At 44.8% G+C, this 19370-nt stretch overlaps 1 protein-coding gene across 8 annotated transcripts in view; it reads right to left on the bottom strand.

Moving 5' to 3' along the window:
* The window catches only part of PDZD2 (PDZ domain containing 2), a 255476-nt gene that overhangs the window by 77715 nt on the left and 158391 nt on the right, over positions 1–19370 (bottom strand). For 5 of the 8 annotated variants that reach the window (XM_043887459.1, XM_043887458.1, XM_043887463.1 and 2 more), the window contains exons 3-5: positions 14398–14540; positions 11275–11407; positions 5780–5929 (exon numbers count right to left, since the gene is read on the bottom strand). In XM_043887459.1, coding sequence (XP_043743394.1) covers positions 5780–5929; positions 11275–11407; positions 14398–14540 — 426 coding nt within the window. Of the gene's footprint in view, positions 1–5779; positions 5930–11274; positions 11408–14397; positions 14541–19370 lie in introns of those variants that run through there. The other 3 variants (XM_043887467.1, XM_043887461.1, XM_043887462.1) reach the window with 3 other exon arrangements.

Genomic DNA, 19370 nt, shown 5'->3' on the forward strand with positions numbered 1-19370 from the left:
ATGTGCTCTTGTGGGGGACTACTGCTCAGTCATTTATTTCTTCTTAAAAGCAACCTAAAGTTTCCCAAATAAAGTGTGTTAGGACAGAACACTGAAAAGTCCTTTGGCAAAATTGCAGTAACAAGCATACACAACAAACATATACAACAAGATGTGATTAATTTGTAAACTTTTAAGATAATGTTATTGGCAATGACAGGCCCCAGGCACTGCAGAAATGTAAATTAGCATAACCTCTCTGGAGAAAACTTTTAACGACGCAATTCTACTTCTACAAGCCATTGAAGCAAATAAAAAAATGAAAAATGTGCAGAGGGCTACACGGACAAGCATGTTCCATGAAGAATTCTTTATGATTTTAAAAATAAAATACACATGTGATAGATGTAAATGGAATTTTTGGTAGAAAATTAGTAAAATAAATTATGGCATATCCATGTTATAAAATATTAGCCATTATAAACCATGTTTCAGGGGAGATGTTTATGATTACATCATTAAGACCATAGCAAGCTTCATAAGTTGTTAATATAAGGTCAATTAAAACTATATGTGTGCTTAAGAAAAAAACCAACTTGAAAAGCATAGCAAAATGTTAAATCCTACTATCTTTCAATAGTACGATTGTCAGTGATTTGTATTTTATTTGTGAGGTCTTCTTGGGGATGGGGAGACCAAAAACCACTTATATAGTAGAAACATTACTCTTGAAATTAGAACTCATTTAACTAATAATTTAAATTATGAGTTATGTTTATACATATGTATTACAAAGATTGTTATTTAGTTGCTAAGTCGTGTCCAACTTTTTTGCAACCCCGTGAACTGTGGCCCACCAGGCTCCTCTGTCCACAGGATTATTTCAGCAAGAATACTGGAGTGGGTTGCCGTTTCCATCTCCAGGGATCGAACCTGCATTTCTTGCTTGGCAGGCAGATTCTTTACCACTGAGCCACCAGGGAAGTCCATATTACATAAATACAATTATAAAAAGCATTATAATTTATAAAACTACAGTAAGTCTAAGTTATAATTTAAATAAAAGTATATAACATATAATACATTTAATATATGTCATGGGTAATGTTTAGAGCAGTATTTAGTGTAAAAAAGTTTCTAGACAATTCCTTGGATTTTTCAGCAAGAGATTATGAATTATGAAATTTTAAAACATGTGATTGTAACCTCTCCACAGACTACTGGGCCACATACTTGCCCTGGCCCTTATGAGAGGAGGTGCAGGTGTGTTGCAGAGTTGTCCTCTCTTTACATCCTGAGCTTACTCAACTCTTCACTGGGAGCTGGCTGAGTAAGGCAGGGCAGTGGGATCGAGCCCTCCAGATTGTGGGCACATGAGGGGAAAAACTGTGGGCTGGAGAGCCATGTCTTCTCACACTGTTCATGGGGTTCTCAAGGCAAGAATACTGAACTGGTTTGCCATTCCCTTCTCCAGTGGACCACATTCTGTCAGACCTCTCCACCATGACCCGTCGTCTTGGGTGGCCCCACATGGCATGGCTTAGTTTCACTGAGTTAGACAAGGCTGTGGTCCTGTGATCAGATTGGCTAGATGTCTGTGATTGTAGTTTCAGTCTGTCTGCCCTCTGATCCCCTCTCTCAGTGCCTACCGTCTTACTTGGGTACTTACATACTGTGGGCAGTGGCCACAGGACTGGAAAAGGTCAGTTTTCATTCCAATCCCAAAGAAAGGCAATGCCAAACAATGCTCAAACTACCGCACAATTGCACTCATCTCACATGCTAGTAAAGTAATGCTTAAAATTCTCCAAGCCAGGCTTTAGCAATACGTGAACCGTGAAAGTCCAGATGTTCAAACTGGTTTCAGAAAAGGCAGAGGAACCAGAGATCAAATTGCCAACATCCACTGGATCATTGAAAAAGCAAGAGAGTTCCAGAAAAACATCTATTTCTGCTTTATTGACTATGCCAAAGCCTTTGACTGTGTGGATCACAATAAACTGTGGAAAATTCTGAAAGAGATGGGAATACCAGACCACCTGACCTGCCACTTGAGAAACCTGTATGCAGGTCAGGAAGCAACAGTTAGAACTAGACATGGAACAACAGACTGGTTCCAAATAGGAAACAGAGTATGTCAAGACTGTATATTGTCACCCTGCTTATTTAACTTATATGCAGAGTACATCACGGGCTGGAGGAAGCACAAGCTGGAATCAAGATTGCCAGGAGAAATACCAATAACCTCAGATATGCGGATGATACCACCCTTATGGCAGAAAGTGAAGAACTAAAAAGCCTCTTGATGAAAGTGAAAGAGGAGAGTGAAAAAGTTGGCTTAAAGCTCAACATTCAGAAAACTAAGATCATGGCATCTGGTCCCATTACTTCACGGCAAATAGATGGAGAAACAATGGAAAGAGTGAGAGAGTTTATTTTGGGGGGCTCCAAAATCACTGCAGATGGTGACTGCAGCCATGAAATTAAAAGACGCTTACTCCTTGGCAGGAAAGTTATGACCAACCTAGACAGCATAATAAAAAGCAGAGACATTACTTTGCCAACAAAGGTCTGTCTGGTCAAGGCTATGGTTTTTTCCAGTAGCCATGTATGGATGTGACAGTTGGACTATAAAAAAGCTTAGCGCCGAAGAATTGATGCTTTTGAACTGTGGTGTTGGAGAAGACTCTTGAGAGTCCCTTGGACTACAAGGAGATCGAACCAGTCCATCCTAAAGGAGATCAGTCCTGAGTGTTAATTGGAAGGACTGGTGTTGAAGCTGAAACTCCAATACTTCGGCTACCTGATGCGAAGAGCTGACTCATTTGAAAAGACCCTGATGCTGGGAAAGATTGAGGGTAGGAGGAGAAGGGGACGACAGAGGATGAGATGGTTGGATGGCATCACCGACCTGATGGACATGGGTTTGGGTGGACTCCGGGAGTTGGTGATGGACAGGGAGGCCTGGCGTGCTGCGGTTCATGGGGTCATAGAGAGTCAAACGCGACTGAACTGAACTGAGCCGTGTCTGGCTAGAAAGGTGGGGCTAGCAGAGTCAGGCTGGAGTTGAACAGTTTACTGGCTGGACTGCCACACACTCCGTACCCCTTCTGTGTGGAGGGTGACTGCTCTGTCAACCGGGAACGGACAGTGCTGGGGGGATGGGGGGAGGTCACAAGGAGGAAGGATGGGCAGGCTCAGAAAGATCTTGGCCTTGAAGGGTGGGCAGACAATAGTGGGAGAAGAGACATACGCTATTCAGACAGTTCCAGGTTTATCCAGAGAGCCATCTGTCTCTGTAAGTCACCCCTGTAGGGGCTGAAATGTAGATATCAGCCCTCTGAGGCTGCTAGGATATGGTCAGCTATGAGCCAGGGGCGTAACCATAATGTTTGCGGTGGATAAACCTAGTTAGATTTTGTTGTCATTTTTTTCATTAGTTTTAAATGAATGCTTGTCCTGTTGTTTGTTTTTAAATGTATTAAGTTATTTATAACCCAGCACCAGATGTACTGGCTAAATTCTAGGGATTCACTGGGAACCCAAACCAGACATCATGTTCCCACATCGCATGGAGTTCACAGTTAGATGGGAGAAACAGATTTTAATCAAATAAGCACAAATCTAAATGTGACAAGTAGTTCATGGGAAAGCCACATGGTCCTGGTATGAGAGCTAAGAGATTTAATACAGATAGGATATATTCTGGAGGGTTTCCCAGGTGGTGCAGTGGTAAAGAAATGCCTGCCAATGCATGAGATGAAGAGACGTGGGTTTGATACCTGGGTCAGGGAGAAGAGAAGGAAATGGCAACCCATTCCAGTATTCTTGCCTGGAGAATCCCATGGACAGAGAAGCCTGGCAGGCTACAGTCCATGGGGCCACAAAGAGTTGGACATGACTGAGTGACTGACTAACTCACACACACACCCCTTCTTCAGGACGTTTTCCTTTGTTTACTGGAAAGTTGTCTTAATGTGCTGATTTTGTTAGAACAAAACTCTTTACTGCCATCTTCCAGAAAACTGTCCTCATAAACACAAGAGCCTATGATATTTATGATGTAAGTGGTGTTCCTTTAGATGTGGTACCTTTGTGCAGTCCACAGCCTGCACAACCATAGTTTAGTGGCCTTGGAACTCTAATGATAAAAAAGAAAAGGAAAAAGTAACTTTTTCTTTCTTAAATTAATATATCATATTATAATATAAATAGTTATATATAGATGTGAGAGTTGGACTATAAAAAAGGATGAGCACTGAAGAACTGATGCTTTTAAACTGTGGTGCTGGAGAAGACTCCTGAGAGTCCCTTGGACTGCAAGGAGATCAAACCAGTCAATCCTAAAGGAAATCAATTCTCAATATTCATTGGAAGGACTGATGATAAGCTGAAGCTCCAATACTTTGGCCACCTGATGTGAAGAGCCAACACATTGGAAAAGACTCTGATGCTGGGAAAGATAGGAGGCAGGAAAAGAAGGGAACAGAGGATGAGATGGTTGAATGGCATCACTGACTCAGTGGACATGAAGTGAAGTGAAAATCGCTCAGTCGTGTCCGACCATTGGTGACTGTATAGTCCATGGAATTCTCCAGGCCAGAATACTAGAAAACTGGAGTGGGTAGCCATTCCCTTCTCCGGGGGATTTTCCCAACCCAGGGATTGAACTCAGGTCTCCCGCACTGCAGGCAGATTCTTTACCAGCTGAGCCACAAGGAAAGCCCAAGAATACTGGAGTGGGTAGCATATCCCTTTCTCCAGTGGATCTTCCTGACCCAGGAATCGAACTGGGGTCTCCTGCACTGCAGGCGGATTCTTTGTTAGTTGAGCTACCAGGGAAGCCCAATGGACATGAGTTTGAGCAAACTCTGGGAGATGGTGAAGGACAGGGAAACCTGGTGTTCTGTAGTCCATGGGGTTGCAGAGAGTCAGACACAACTGAGTTACTAAGCAGTAACAATTATATAAATGGGATAAGAGATACATTTTGTGTTGCTGTCTTCTAAGGCCTAATTACAAACAAGACTAACTTCCCAACGCTTACCATGCTGCCTAGGCTCAGAGCTACTGGGAAAGAGTAAGAGACCCAAATGGCAAAAGGAAGGGACCCTCCCCAGGCCTGGATGAATGGGGACTGACAGCTCACAAGGTTTTATACTAAATACGAGATATCTGTAAGATGTGGGATACAAAGAGGAGCCCGCAGAGCTGCACTGAAACCACAGTTAACCACAGCCCTCCAGACTCCGCCAGACCACAACGGGGTGGGGGCAGCTCATGAGGGCGTGAAGGGTCACAGGCTGTTTGAGGAAGACCCACGAGCCAAGCAAAAAGTCCTCATTTCATTAAAACTGGGAGATACATCCATACAAGTTCGCCTGAATGGGTTCTGTGTTATTTTAACATTCTACTTGCAACCAGACATCTCTCAGTCTAAGCTCAACTTCACAAGCAATAATTTTCAAACACTGTATCAAGAAATAGCAATAAAATCCTGTGTGTATTATTAGACACCCTAGAAGTTGATATATGCACTGAACTCAGTACCAATTGCTCTCTTATTTCCAGGGGTATAGAGCCAATTGTTTTTTCTTAAACAAAAAGTATTACCTTCATAGATTTTTCTGGCTGATTCTGACAAAAAAAATAAAAAAATAAAAAGATGCACTGTGGTTCTCTCCCAGCCTGGTCTGGACCATAATGTCTATCTCAAGCTTTTATCTCTAGCCCTGATACCCACGTCTTCGGCAGAACATCGTCCCGGCAGACCATCCCGGCAGAGCGCAGGCGCACTTACTGCTCTCTGGACGGAAGATGCGCCCGTGCCTTCGTCCTCGTCTGGCTCCCGGTCTTCGTTGTCGGTCCAAGAGGACACGTCCTCTGTGGAGCTGGTCAGGTCAGGCAGACTCTTAGATGTCAGCCTCAGGAGGTCCTCGGCAGAATTCTCCTATGGGGAAACAACGAGAGGCCCGTGAATTACCCTGTGATATCAAGGTCAAGGAAACAGCAGAGTAAACGGCGAGTGGTCACGTGTTCCCAATCCCAAGACTACATGGAGTATACGTTCCACATTTCCAGGTGTGTGAGGTGAATCCACATGTCAGGGGTATAGGGCCAATTTGAACCTAGAGTTTTTTTTTTCTCCTTGATGAATCAGTATTTCTTAACTGAATGTTTCTATGAGTAATCTAAGCTCCCTGAACTTAAGATCCTTCGATGCCCCCACCGTCTTACTTTCAGGATGTAGCTTAAACTCCCTCATTGGCAGGCCAACATCAGAGATTTGGCCTCTGCCCAGCTCTCCAAACTCACCTGCCTCCATTCCTCCCTCCAAGCCTCCCTTCCACCCAAGCCACGCTGACTTTCAAACATGCCAGGCTCTCCCCAGCCATGCTTCCTCTCTCAACTGCAGCTCCCCTGTCTAGACCACTCTTCTTCCCAAGACTAAGGCCTCTTTGGTCAAAGCTTGAGCAGCCTCTCTTGCAAGGCTTCCTGGAGTCCCACCTTTCTCCTCTCATGTCCTCTACCATTTACCGCCTCACTGTGGGTATGTAACTTATTCGTCTATCTCCCTTTTTGTCTGAGAGTTCCCCAAATCATGTCGACTCAGCGCTGTGTCCCCAGGTTGAGCTCAGAGCTCAAACATCCACTATATTCTCCTCTCGCTCACTGCTCATCTCACAAACCCCTGTTGGTTAGAAAGATTAGATCATTTACTGAATCTCAATGAGAGTGGAGACTGATAATGTCTGCCACGAAAGCAGTCCTTGAACAACTTTTAAAGGACACCAGAAATACATGGAATCACATTCTATTAAGATTAGACTCCAAAGGGGGCTTCATCAACACAGCCCTTCCTTCCTAGACACAGATAAAGTCAGAATGGGTGTGCGGTGCAGGCGAGATCCATGAGGCCACGTGACAATCCCAAGGACAAATGAGGCAGGCACGGGAGCTGAGAGCTCTCCTGGGAAAGGACATGACACGCGAGGCCAGGGACCAGGGCTACAGGGCTGATCTGAGGCCAGAATGAAAGAGCAACGTGCCCTCTCCTCTTTCTGCCACACCAGCAGTTTCTACCAGGAAGGAAACATGTGGAAAGTTTTGATCATCATATTCCTTGGGGGATGACAGAAGACAGAACAACAAAGAAGACCCAGCTTATAAAAGGGACGTTACAAACTACCAGGAGTTGGCACCTGGTGAGTGACATTTGTTCCTAGTTTGATGCGGATTCCACTCCTTCAAGGTACCTGAACCTCATTCATTTTAGATCAGTAATTCATGACTACCATACTTTTAGACCTTGCCCAAGGAAAGGAAAAAGAGTTATTTGCGAGAAAGTGAGCTGAATCCTTTTCTGTGATGTCAATGCTGCTCAACTATTAATAGAAGAAAGCTTAAAAGAGTGAAAAGTTCCAACTGTTGAGTAAATTTCACAACAGCCACAAGATGGAATACTCACTCTCATTAAAAATGTTGATCTAGAAATACATTTCCTGATGGGCAAAGAGCTCTTTTAGCGGGTTACTCAGTGAAAAAGCAGGTTAAAAATAATAAGGACCGTATTAGTAACAGATGTAATTATCATTACGTATTGTACCTGGATACAATACGAAAACCATAAAGACACACATTTCTCCAAGTACTCACTATGACCACCTACATTGTTTAGAGATCTTTATAGCTCATTTAATCTTCCTAACATCCCATGAAGCAGTTATTGATTCTCACTGTACAAGTGAGATTTCGAAAGAAGCACTAACTTGCTCAAGATACACAGCTTTTACAGGGCTGTGCTGGCCCTTGAATTCTGACGGGACTGCCTCCAGGTACACTGTCTCCTTGTGTTTGATTCCATTTAAAAGAAAACGTGTTCCTGTCTGGAAGGAAATGCCAGTTAGAGGATGGTACTATTGGCAATATTAGACATTTTATCACGTTTTTCTTCTCTATACTTTTTTCCTGGGTTTTCTACATTAGATACAATGAATACATATTTCTTGTTAATAAAAACAAAGAGTGAAACAAAAAAGAGACAGTGCACAAGAGAAATCCGTGTTGCTATGCATGTACTTCCAGGAATATCAAGATGAACTTGGATATTCTGAGTTTATTCATTCAACAAAAACTTTCTAAGCTCCTCTCTTATACACAAATGACATACTGTGCAGAAACACAAGACATCCTTTCCAGAAGACAGTAACTGTTATATTTCTAAAACAATGCCTGTTAAGTTTTGTGACAAAGTGATGCTTATCTGCAACAATAATTTAGATTTTTTTTTACTATTTCTGTAAATTATATACTAGTATGTATACTATAGTATAGTAATATACTATTACTATATGTGGCAAGTCAAAAGTTTTTCTTTCTTTTCTCTTTCTCTTCGAATATAAAGGCAGAACTGAAGTCTGTAGATGATTTGTTCTTTGGGATAAAGAAGAGGAACAGAAGTCAAGCAGTGCCTAACGATCAGGTGCTTTTTCTCCATGGATGAGCACCTTGGACGGAGCAGATTAAGTTCAGGAGCAAACAGCTGGCAGCTGCTGCAGCAGCCTATATTGCTTAGCTGTAGGTGAAGCAAATGGGAAGGAGGAGAAAGCTCTGAGGGCTGGTCAGCCTTAGGGCCGTAGCTCTGGACAGATGGCCAAGAGTCAACAGACTGAAAACCAGAACGGACTCCTGTTCCTCACCTATGGACGCTGCTCAGCCCTACAAAGACCTCAACAAGTGTCCCAAAGTGTCCCAGCCTCCGGCAGGAACACGTGACCTTGTTCTAACACCGTGGGCTCTGGATTCCTTTAAATCTTATGTGACTAAGCGGCAGCATGAAAGTCTGAAGGCCAGTGGACCCAGGATGAAAGCTGCTTCTGCCACCCATTGCCTGTATGACCTCTGGACAGATTAACTTATCTCTTAGGCTCTGATCTCATCTTCTGAATGAAAAGAACTAATGGTTCTCTCCTGGGATTCACTTTAAGAATTAAATGAGACAGTAGGTATAAAGCGCCTGGCAACCAGTGGTACCCAGTACATGTGAGTGTCTTTCTTCAAGTTGATGAGTGATGTCTGTTTTAAAAAATCTCACAAGTGCCCCCTAATTACTAGTTTTACCCATGAGGGATCGTTTTTTGTCTTTGTATTTTCTTTGTGTCATTTACGTATAATGACTGGCATAGAAGAGATTTCTTTCCCACTTTCCAAACTAGCAGGAGAAAGAAGTCAGCCCAGAAATAAAGGTTTGGTGGACATGCTTTAATGCCTGTACAGAGCCCCCTGCGTGGTTAAGCTGCAAGCTTGGGGAGGTAGGGTGTGTGTGTGTAAGAACCAATAATGTTTTTCAAATTCCCACCACATCTGGTCAAATGAGGAATTTGTTTCAGCCTTTCCCTCCTTGTGGGATCCACTAGGCTGACCAAGAGCATCCCTGGCTTTGCTCCTGCCTCAACCCTAGGGAGAAGATACCATGGCATCTCTGGGAGGCAAAGATGGGGTGTATGAATGGAGAAGGTCTCAATTCCTGCCTCTAGGGCTTCAGTGTCAGCTCTTCCTGCCAAGTCTTTGCCAAGCTCTGAATTCTGGCTGGAAGCAGGATTTGGGGTATAAAGGAGACTTCTCCAGCTAGAATAATGGGAGTGGGTAGCCATTCCCTTTTCCAGGTGATCTTCCTAACCCAGGCATCAAACCCAGGTCTCCCGCACTGCAGGTGGATTCTTTAACAGCTGAGCCACCAGCGAAACATAAAGGGGGAAAGTAGGTTTTTCAGATGACTCAAAATACTCACCTATTTATTAAACCCAGGAAGTGCTATTGGTCAAGAATCTGCCTGCCAACGCAGGAGACACAAGAGACACGGCTGGAAGGATCCCCTGGAGGAGGAAATGGCAACCCACTTCAGTGTTCTTGCCTGAGAAATCCCACGGACAGGGCAGCCTGGCAGGCTACCGTTCATGGGGTCGCAAAGAGCCAGACGTGATTCAGCACACAAAATGGGCAATAGACTGTGCAATCTAAGAAGGAAAATATATAAAAACCTGTGGATGCAGGGTTCAAAAGTAGCATCAAGGATAACTGGGGGAAATCAGACATCCTGGAGAGAGCTATTGCTGGGAAGCGTTAAGGACGGGGTGGTTCATACCAGTGCTCCCCTGAGCTGGAGCCAGGATGAACCGGAACGAAGCCCGTGTCTCCACTGCACTAGCCCCCGAGTCCGGAGGGTTCTTCCCTGGTCTCATGGATGTCACCACCTCATCAGACAACGGAGCAGAACGCAGACAGCCCTGTCCTCCCCTTGTCCCACAGCTGCTGTCCCAATGCCTCTCTGCAGCGCTCTAAGGCTGCCGAGACCCCGGGGAGAGAGCAGATGGGGGTCCCAGACCTCAGCACGAGTTTCACATGCTCTGGTGGGTGGGGGGTGAAAGGAGCCCCAGCCTGAGGCCTCGTGAAGAAGAGGTGGCAGCCAGACAGAGGGCATGGCCAGACTCGGCGTCATAGCAAGAGTCAGGGTCCTGACACTGTCAGTTGCATCATGGCCCCCTTGGAAGCTCTGTCTTGCCGTGTCATTTGTAAAACCAAGGGGGATGGGAGGGGGCATAGCTGGATAAGCAAGGTTCACAAGGCTTCCTCTAGCACCGACGCTCTGTGCTGCCAGGGGTCAGAGCCCAGGCCTGCAGCCTGCCCATGCTGCCCATGGCCATGCCACCCCAACCTCCTTCCGGCAGGTCCTGGAAGATGCGCATCTCCACATCTCTCTCCCGCTCCTGCTTCCACATCTCCTCCTTGGTTTCCCCTTGGGTCAGTTGCTACCCTCTCTATCCTGTCTTTTCTCCCATTCATCTCTTTCCCTTAGTCCTCGTGATGCTTTTTAATCCCCTAGACAAACCTATCGTGAAAGTTGCTCAGTTGTGCCCAACTCTGCATCCTAGTCCATGGAATTCTCCAGGCCAGAATGCTGGAGTGGGTAGCCATTCCTTTCTCCAGGGGATCTTCCCAACCCAGGGACCAAACCCAGGTCTCCCGCATTGCAGGCGGATTCTTTACCAGCTGAGCTACCAGGGAAGCCCAGATATACCTACTAACGCTCTTAAAGGATGGCAAGATGATTAAACGCCCTTAAGCTCCGGGACCCTTGTGGGCCTGCACTGCAGAATCATGGCTATTCGACTGGCCCAAGCAAAGCTGAGTACGCATGTGTTAGGGGGTGGGGGTGAGGGGGTTCATGGGGAGGGCTCACAACCAAATCTGCCACTGCCATTCAAAATATTTTACAAAACAAACAAATCCACCTACCTTGCTGGCCACCACCAGCTGAACCACTCCAGTGGCTGAGCGAAGAATGGCCACAGCTTCCTCGTGGGAGAGCCCAACTAGTAAGTGACCATTGATTACCAGCAGCTCATCTCCTAAGGACAGTCTGCCATCCCTGAGGAAATGGAGACGGGAAAAAAAAAAAAATCCCTCGTCAAGATGTTCTAGGCTTGAGAAGGGCCATCTTCCTGGAGTTGGGGAGGGTTGTCAGAAGGGGACAGTCCAAAATGGGCTACAGAGGAGTAGGGAAGATGGGGACAGCTGGGGTGGGACTGTTCATCCTTCTGTCAGGGTCCAGATGCCCAGTTAGCAGAGCTAAGAGCTTCACGATTTCAGAGGGTCCCTTAGTTACAGGCACGATCGTAAGTTACCACCATATCCTACATCAGTGTCAATGAAACACCTCCCATCCAGGTGGAGACATGATGGAGAGGAACCAAGAGCCCAAAGCTTTAGGATAGTTAAGTCTTTCTTTTCTCAATCCTACCTGATATCCTGCCCTTGTGACTGAGTCATCAGCTGAGTCTCTGAACTTAGCCCCAGAAGAACGAAGGTATCCGAAGCTCGCCAGGAATCCTTCCCTAACCCAAGTCCCTCTCTCTCCCCAGGATTTCCTCTGTGGCACCTCAGACCCTGCACCTCATGCGTCTGTAATCCCTGCGCCCAAGAGTCACGGGGCCTTGCGGGTCAAGTCTCAAACTGCCTCCTTCCTCCTTGTGTCTCTGCCGCCAAGCTCCATAAGCAGACGGACGAACAGAAAAATGAACAAAGAAACTGCCTAAGTTACTGCTGTTGCAGGGAACAGACCTGGCGTACATCACAGGCATGCAAATATGTTCTCTTTGTTTCCTTTCAATTAACTGAATTACTTGGAGCTTCCTTCCTACTGGGCTGGAAGGAGGTCCAGTCACTACGGGGTCTGCCTGCCCTAAAGAGGTCCAGGGAACAGACCATTATAGAGCACCAGGCAGGCCTCATCAGTCATGGGGGGGTCAACAGTTCTGTGGGTGCCAACTGAGCCTCCAACGGCCTGGTCTCCCACGATCTCAAAGCATCCAGAGGCTCTTCATCCCCACTGCTAAACATGAGATGGGGAATTGGGTGAAGCTGAGAGCCCCAAAGCCCAGGTCCCACCATCCCCTCTGGAGGCTTTGCATCAGCACCCAGGATTTAGGGGTGGGACTCACGCTTGTCCCTCACACAGATTCACCCCAGTGTTTTTCTCTCCAGTCTATAGACTCTCTCCTCCTTGCTTTCTTTCAATGAATTAACCAACTTCCCTCTCCTCCTCTCCCTCACCATTTTCTCTCTCTGTCCTCTAGGGCATGTATCATTATCTTTTCTATGAATTTAGGCTTTAACAGAAGACAGGAGGCGTGAGAGACTGCTGACAATCTCTGCTTTCTGTCCTTCAAAAATCCCAAAAGCAGAGAAATGCTCAGAATCACAGTATATGCTTGAGATGGAAAGAGAAGAGAAAGAGGGAAACCATGGAGAATAAGCACACTGGAACCTCAAGGAGGCATGAGGGTGAGCTCTCTGAAGGAGAGGCATTCAGGAATACAGGAGAACACAGTGGTCTGGGCCAGTGTCCTTGAGTTTACTTATCCACATCACCATCAAGACATCCATGTCTCTGTTCCTCTTGTTTTCCTCTTTGATCCCATCTTTCTCAGCTCCAGTTATTAACTAGAATGCCCCACATGTGAATTAAACACCCTGACACCCAGACACATACACACATACAGGCTAGGGGTGTAAGAAAATGGTGAGACCCATTAAAAAATGGCTCACTTGAAAAATGGATAAGAAGAGTTCTACGTAACCTCAGCTCTGGGCACAGGAATTTCCTAATTGCCAACTTTCCAAAGACCTAGGAGTAATGGGGAAATGGCTACCTGATGAGAATTCTTTAAAGCATCTATCCTTTGGGAAGTATGATGATGCTCTTCTGGATAAGAACTACCTAAGGTCTTAAACCTTCGATAATTACCGCCACCCAGATAAGTGACACCTGAAGTTAATCTCTTCTCTACTCAGGCTAACAGGATCATACTTTCTAGTTATGGGACCAATGAGCATTGAACACCTTGATAATCTGTGCATTGGTCCTCTCCTCGGTATTCTGTTCTTCAGACCAAATACTTAAGCTCCTTCATCTTTGCCTAATGAGATATGTTTTTGAGAGACCCCAAGGTCTTGGGCAGGGCATTACTGCTCTGGTTTGCCATTTCCCTCTTAGCATCAAGGTACCTGGGCTGAATACTAATTCCAGACTGGAATCACCTCCCTCATCAGTGAAATTCCACCTTTACCCACTTATTCTATACAGATGGGCATCCAACATACGAATACACCCTATGGTGCTTTGCAAACAGTAGATGCCCTATGTATACAGGAGCAATCAGCCACATAGTAGGAGCTACCTTCCATCTCGGGACGGCTACCTCCCTCTGACTCAACATGGACTTCTTCTTTGACAAGCTCTGCCTAAGCACCACCCATCTTCCTACTTCAGATGACTGTCTAGGTTAAAAAAGGAGCTTTGGAGTGTGAATGGTTTTTAGGTCACAAGGAGAAAACTCACATTTTATTTTTCTCTCTCCACACCTGCATGACCAAGACACACGTGTTTACATGTGTATCAAATCTTGACAGACATGACGTGGCAGGTGGACTGTGGTCACGTTTAAACCCCATCATCAGCCACAGTGACGATGTGAAGGATGTGGTGTTCCACCATGTGGTACACTCTTTTGTTTTTTAATTTTTTAAATTTTGTTTTCATTTATTTTTATTAGTTGGTAGTACACTCATGATAAGGAACCACGTGTCACCAGCATCCCCAAACTCAGGATAACATTCACTTGACACTCAAACTGGACTAGACAGAAATTTAATCCCTCCTTCGTGCAGTGGCCCCACCAATTAGCCACTTCCTGTGCTCAGAAGGGTATTTAATTAGAACTGCTCGTGCCTGATTTCCTGATGCTCCGGCACCTTCCTCCTAAGCTGTAATCACCAGGCCTTTGACTACCCTCCAGCACCCGGGGGCAGGGGAGGAGAGGACAAGGAAGCAGAGAAAGGGGAGAGTTATCTAGTCACCTGTGAGCGGCACCGCCTTCCTTCACTTGGGTGACAACGATAGCATGAGGTGAGCGCTTTGATCCTCGGCCTCCACTAACCTGAATTCCCAGCCCATCCGATTCTTTAAGCAGCTCCATCTTCCATATCCGGCCAACTTCCTCCTTCGAAGAAAAAGTGAGTACACTGTGAAGCATGTGGACAGACACGCACCATTGTCACAGGAGGGGTGGCTGGAGGTCGGGCCGAGTCCCATCACTTGTTGACAGACACTGCAGAGGACCACCGATGAGAAAGTTCTACAGGTTGGCCAATGTCTTGAGCAGTCAGTGCTGCCCAATACAGTTCTCTATGACGGCAAGAGAGTATTCTGTGTCTGCACCATCTAACAGGACGGCTGCCAGCCACAGGTGGCTGTCGAATGCCTGAAATGTGGCTGCTGGCAAAGGAGACACTGAATGTTTCATTTCATTTTAATTAAATTGAATGAGCCACCTGGGGCCAGGGAGATGACTTTGGACAGCACAGCAAACGTGATGTGTGACTTCCCGGACCAGGATCCTGTTAAGTAAAGCTCTTCTGCCTGAAACCCAGATACCACTGTGTGAGTAAACACTGGCTGTATCTGGGTTCCGTTTATTTACGACAGCTACTAATTAATAAAGGGAGATGAAAGGAAGACAGAGCCAGGAGACATCAATTAGTTTGAGCCAAGCTTTACCACTTAGTACTTATGACAATCACTTGAAGCCTCAAAACCTCAGTTTCCCTGCCTTTAAAGTGGGGATCATTATTAAAACTTCCAAGTCTGGTGTTAGGATTAAATGTGACAGAAAGCAGGCAGCAATGCTCCTGACATCTAGTAAAATACATAATAAACGTTAATCGGTAACCATATGTGACTTACACACGCATAAATGTTAAAAACATCACATTGAATTGAATCTTAAACTTCCTGACAACATGTGAATGAGATCTTGGAGAAATCAAAATAGGAAATTCACTGGTGAATTTGTTATCAACTTCTACACACATTGGTCAATATACTCTTTATAAACATTAAAAAATGCTATGACAACTATAAAAATCTATCCTTTTTATTTTACTTATCTTTTGGCCATGTGGGGTCTTAGTTCCCCGACCAGGGATTGAACCCACGCCCCCAGCATTGGATGCATGGAGTCTTAACCACTAGACTGCCAGGAATTTCCCAAAATCAATCATTTTTAAAAACTAATAGAGGTCTGTAGGGCTTCCCTGGTGGCTCAGTGTTAAAGATTCTGCCTGCCATGTAGGAGAGTTGCAGGAGATGCAGGTTCGATCCCTGGGTCAGGAAGATCCCCTGGAGAAGGAAATGGCAACCCACTCCAGTATTCTTGCCTGGAGAATCCCACGGACAGAGGAGCCTGGCGGGCTACAGTCTATGGGGTCACGAAAGTGTTGGACGTGACTGAACAACTAAACAACAACAAAAAAAGGTCTCCAAGTCCTCTGAACTGCTTTGGTTCCTTCTCCATTTGACTCCATATTCCTTTCCAAGGACACAAACATATGTCCACTGCAAAACAGTGGAGTTCCCTCAGACACTCGGCTATTCAGAGAAATGAAAGCAAAAGCTTCCAAAGTGGTTTATCTGGGAGGCTGACTTTAGGCTCATCCCAAAGTCCTTTTTAGTTCTAGGTATATAGGTAGGGATCCCAATGCGTTTCTCAATTTGTAAAGCAAAAACCATCTGCTTTCCCCATCCACCACGAAGGTCCAATGGAGCTGCTAAGGCCCAATACAGACAAAGCCATCATCTCTCCCAAAATAGGCAACCTGCCCATTCAAGCTGTTTGCAAAAGAGAAAAAATGTGAGGCATTTAGAAAATCTGAAGTGCATACTGTCAGAAACTAAAATGAGGCTTTATGCAACAGTAAAAAAAACAGATGTGGAATGGTCACTGATGTGCAGCAACAGGAATGTCTAGGGAAATTATTAGCAGACAGAGACTTGTTGGGTCCTACTCTTTTCCAAGCCCAGGGCTGCTCACAGGGGCCCACAATTCCAGCAACACGCGGTGATGCCAACTGTCTCCTCCATCTACTGACCACAGGCCCATGAAGCCTGTCTGGCCAAATGTAACTTCAGAAGTCACTGGCTTACCACAGTAGTTCATGAACTTGTCAACAAGCCCTACATCATCCCATCATCTCACTTTGGACTCCCTGGGTTTTGGTTTGTTGCCTCTGACCTCTGGAACACCTTTCCTTCCCATTCAGGAACAGCCTTCCTGCCTTCAGAGTCTCTCACGGCTTCACTCCTTCCAAGAAGCCATCCTTGAGAATTACCACGAGACAGCAACTTTCGATACTTCCAGTACACGAGACTGTATGCCAGGTGGAGAACCAAAGAGCGCACAGGCAGGGCTGTGCTGATTAGCTGTTGTCTTGGAGAGCTGAGCATCCTGCATTTACACACAGGCCAGCCCTGTGGCTGCCTCCCTGGACCTCACAGAGCAGGTAAGAAATGAGCACAGATGGTGGCCTGACTTTTTCTTTTCCCTTGGAAGATATCCCATGGCTCCTGGTGTCCTGAAGATGTGGGACAGTGTTCCTCTCTCTCCCAGTACAGAAAAGCTATGGAACTCTTTCCCAAGGACATCAGGGACCATTATTAAGAGCCCAGATACAAGAAAATTCCTTCAGTTTTAGCCCAAATTAGTAAAAACCTATCCATCCCTATGACTAATTACACCATCATTTTCTCCCATCCTACCCTCTTTTGGCTAAACATAAGATGTTAGGTATGGTTCACAGAGGATGTGACAATACTGGATACAGTTTTAGTTCTTAAATGCTTTTTAAGGACTTGTGACAAGAAACATGCAGAACTATGATCATGGGGAAAGAAGGATGGCCTAAACATTTACCCTGACAGAGGAGTTAAAGACAGTATTCATTGAGAACACCCACAAACCCACTCCACACCCCTGCCCAAGATGCACACAACTAGTTGAAAGTAAAACAAAACCACATATCTAATATAAATGACTTCAGAGGGGGACTTCTCTGAAGGTCCAGTGGTTATGGTTTCATCTTCCAATGCAGGAGATGTGGGTGTGAATCCTGGTCAGGGAGCTAAGATCCAACATGCCTCTTGGCCAAAAAACCAAAACATAAAGCTGAAGCAATATTGTAACAAATTCAATAAAGATTTTAAGAATGGTCCACGGCCACAGGAGGCAGGAATATACAATGAGAAAAGATAGCCTCTTCAATAGGTGGTGCTGGGAAAACTGAACAGCTACACATAAAAGAATGAAATAGAACACCTCCTAACACCATACACGAAAATGAACTCAGATGGATTAAAGACATAAATGTAAGGTCAGAAAACTCTTAGAGGAAAATATAGGCAGTACACTCCTTGACATAAATCACAGCAAGATTCTCTATGACCCACCTCTGAGAGCAATGGAAATAAAAATAAAAATAAACAAGTGGGACCTAATTAAACTTAAAAGCTTTTGCACAGCAAAGGAAACTGTGAACAAGATGAAAAGACAACCCTCAGAATGGGGAAAAATAATTGCAAATGAAACAACTGACAAAGGCTTAATCTTCAAAACACGTAAGCAGCTCAGGCAGCTCAATACTAGAAAAACAAACAACCCAATTCAAAAAGTGGGAGGAAGACCTAAACAGACTTTTCTCCAAACAGACATACAGATGGCCAACAAAAACAAGAAAAGATACTCAACATCACTCATTATTAGAGAAATGCAAGTCAAAACTACAATGAGTTAGCAATTCGCACCAGTCAGAATGGCCATCATCAAAAAATCTACAAACAATAAATGTTGGAGAGGATGTGGAAAAAAACAGAATCTTCTTGCACTGTTGGTGGGAATGCAAATTGAAATAGCCACTGTGAAGAACAGTATGGAGATTCCTTAAAAAAAAAAAAAACTAGGAATAAAACTACCATATGACCCAGTAATCCTGCGACTGGACATATACTCTGAGAAAACCATTAACGAAAAAGCCACATGTACCCCAATGTTAATAGTAGCACTACTTACAACAGCTAGGACATAGAAGCAACCTACATGTCCATTGGCAGATGAATGGAAAAAGAAGTCGTGGTACATATATACCATGGAGCATTACTCAGTCATAAAAAGGAACACATTTGAGTCAGCTCTAGTGAGGTAAATGGACCTGGAGCCTATTATACAGAGTGAAGAAAGTCAGAAAGAGAAACAAATTTCATATATTAATGCATAAATACGGAATCTAGAAAAAAATGGTACTGATGAACCTATCTGCAGGGCAGGAATAGAGATGCAGACATAAAAAACAGACTTTGGCCACATGGAGGAGGGGGAGGGTGGGATGAGCAGAGACAGCAGCACTGACATATATACCATCATGTGTAAAACAGAGAGCCAGCGGGAAGCTGCTGCATGGGCAGAGAGCTCAACCTAGTGCTCTGTGAGGACCAAGAGGGTTGGGGAGGGGTGGGGGTGGGGAGGATGTCCCGGAGGGGAGGGGACGTATGTGTACTTGTGGCTCATTTGCATTGTTCTATGGTGGAGGCCAACACAAATTGTAAAGCAATTACCATAAATTAATTAAAAATTTAAATAAAAAGAATGGCCCACATCAAAAAAGAAATCTTAAAAAGCTTCAGAGGGCAGAAATGACCAATCTCTAATAAAGGCCCTAATTATACTATCCTAGAAACAGATCTCCTTTCTCACTTTTATCCAATAAGATGATTCCCCTGCCCTAACAGATCGCAGGAACTAAAAGGGGAGAATTCAAAGAAAATGATGCAAGTTTCCTCACCATGGAACTTCTTGATCATCTAATGAAGGGGTTCTGAGGAACACAAAGGAAGTCAGAAATAGGAAGCGGCAGATGTTATCAGTCTTAATTGTACAACTGTCGTATTAAATCTAGCTGCCTACAGATGAAAGCAGTGTTCAGTTAAAAATAAAATCAGTGTC

The sequence above is a fragment of the Cervus elaphus genome, chromosome 25, assembly GCF_910594005.1.
Source record: "Cervus elaphus chromosome 25, mCerEla1.1, whole genome shotgun sequence".
In the NCBI taxonomy this organism is placed as follows: Eukaryota; Metazoa; Chordata; class Mammalia; order Artiodactyla; family Cervidae; genus Cervus; species Cervus elaphus.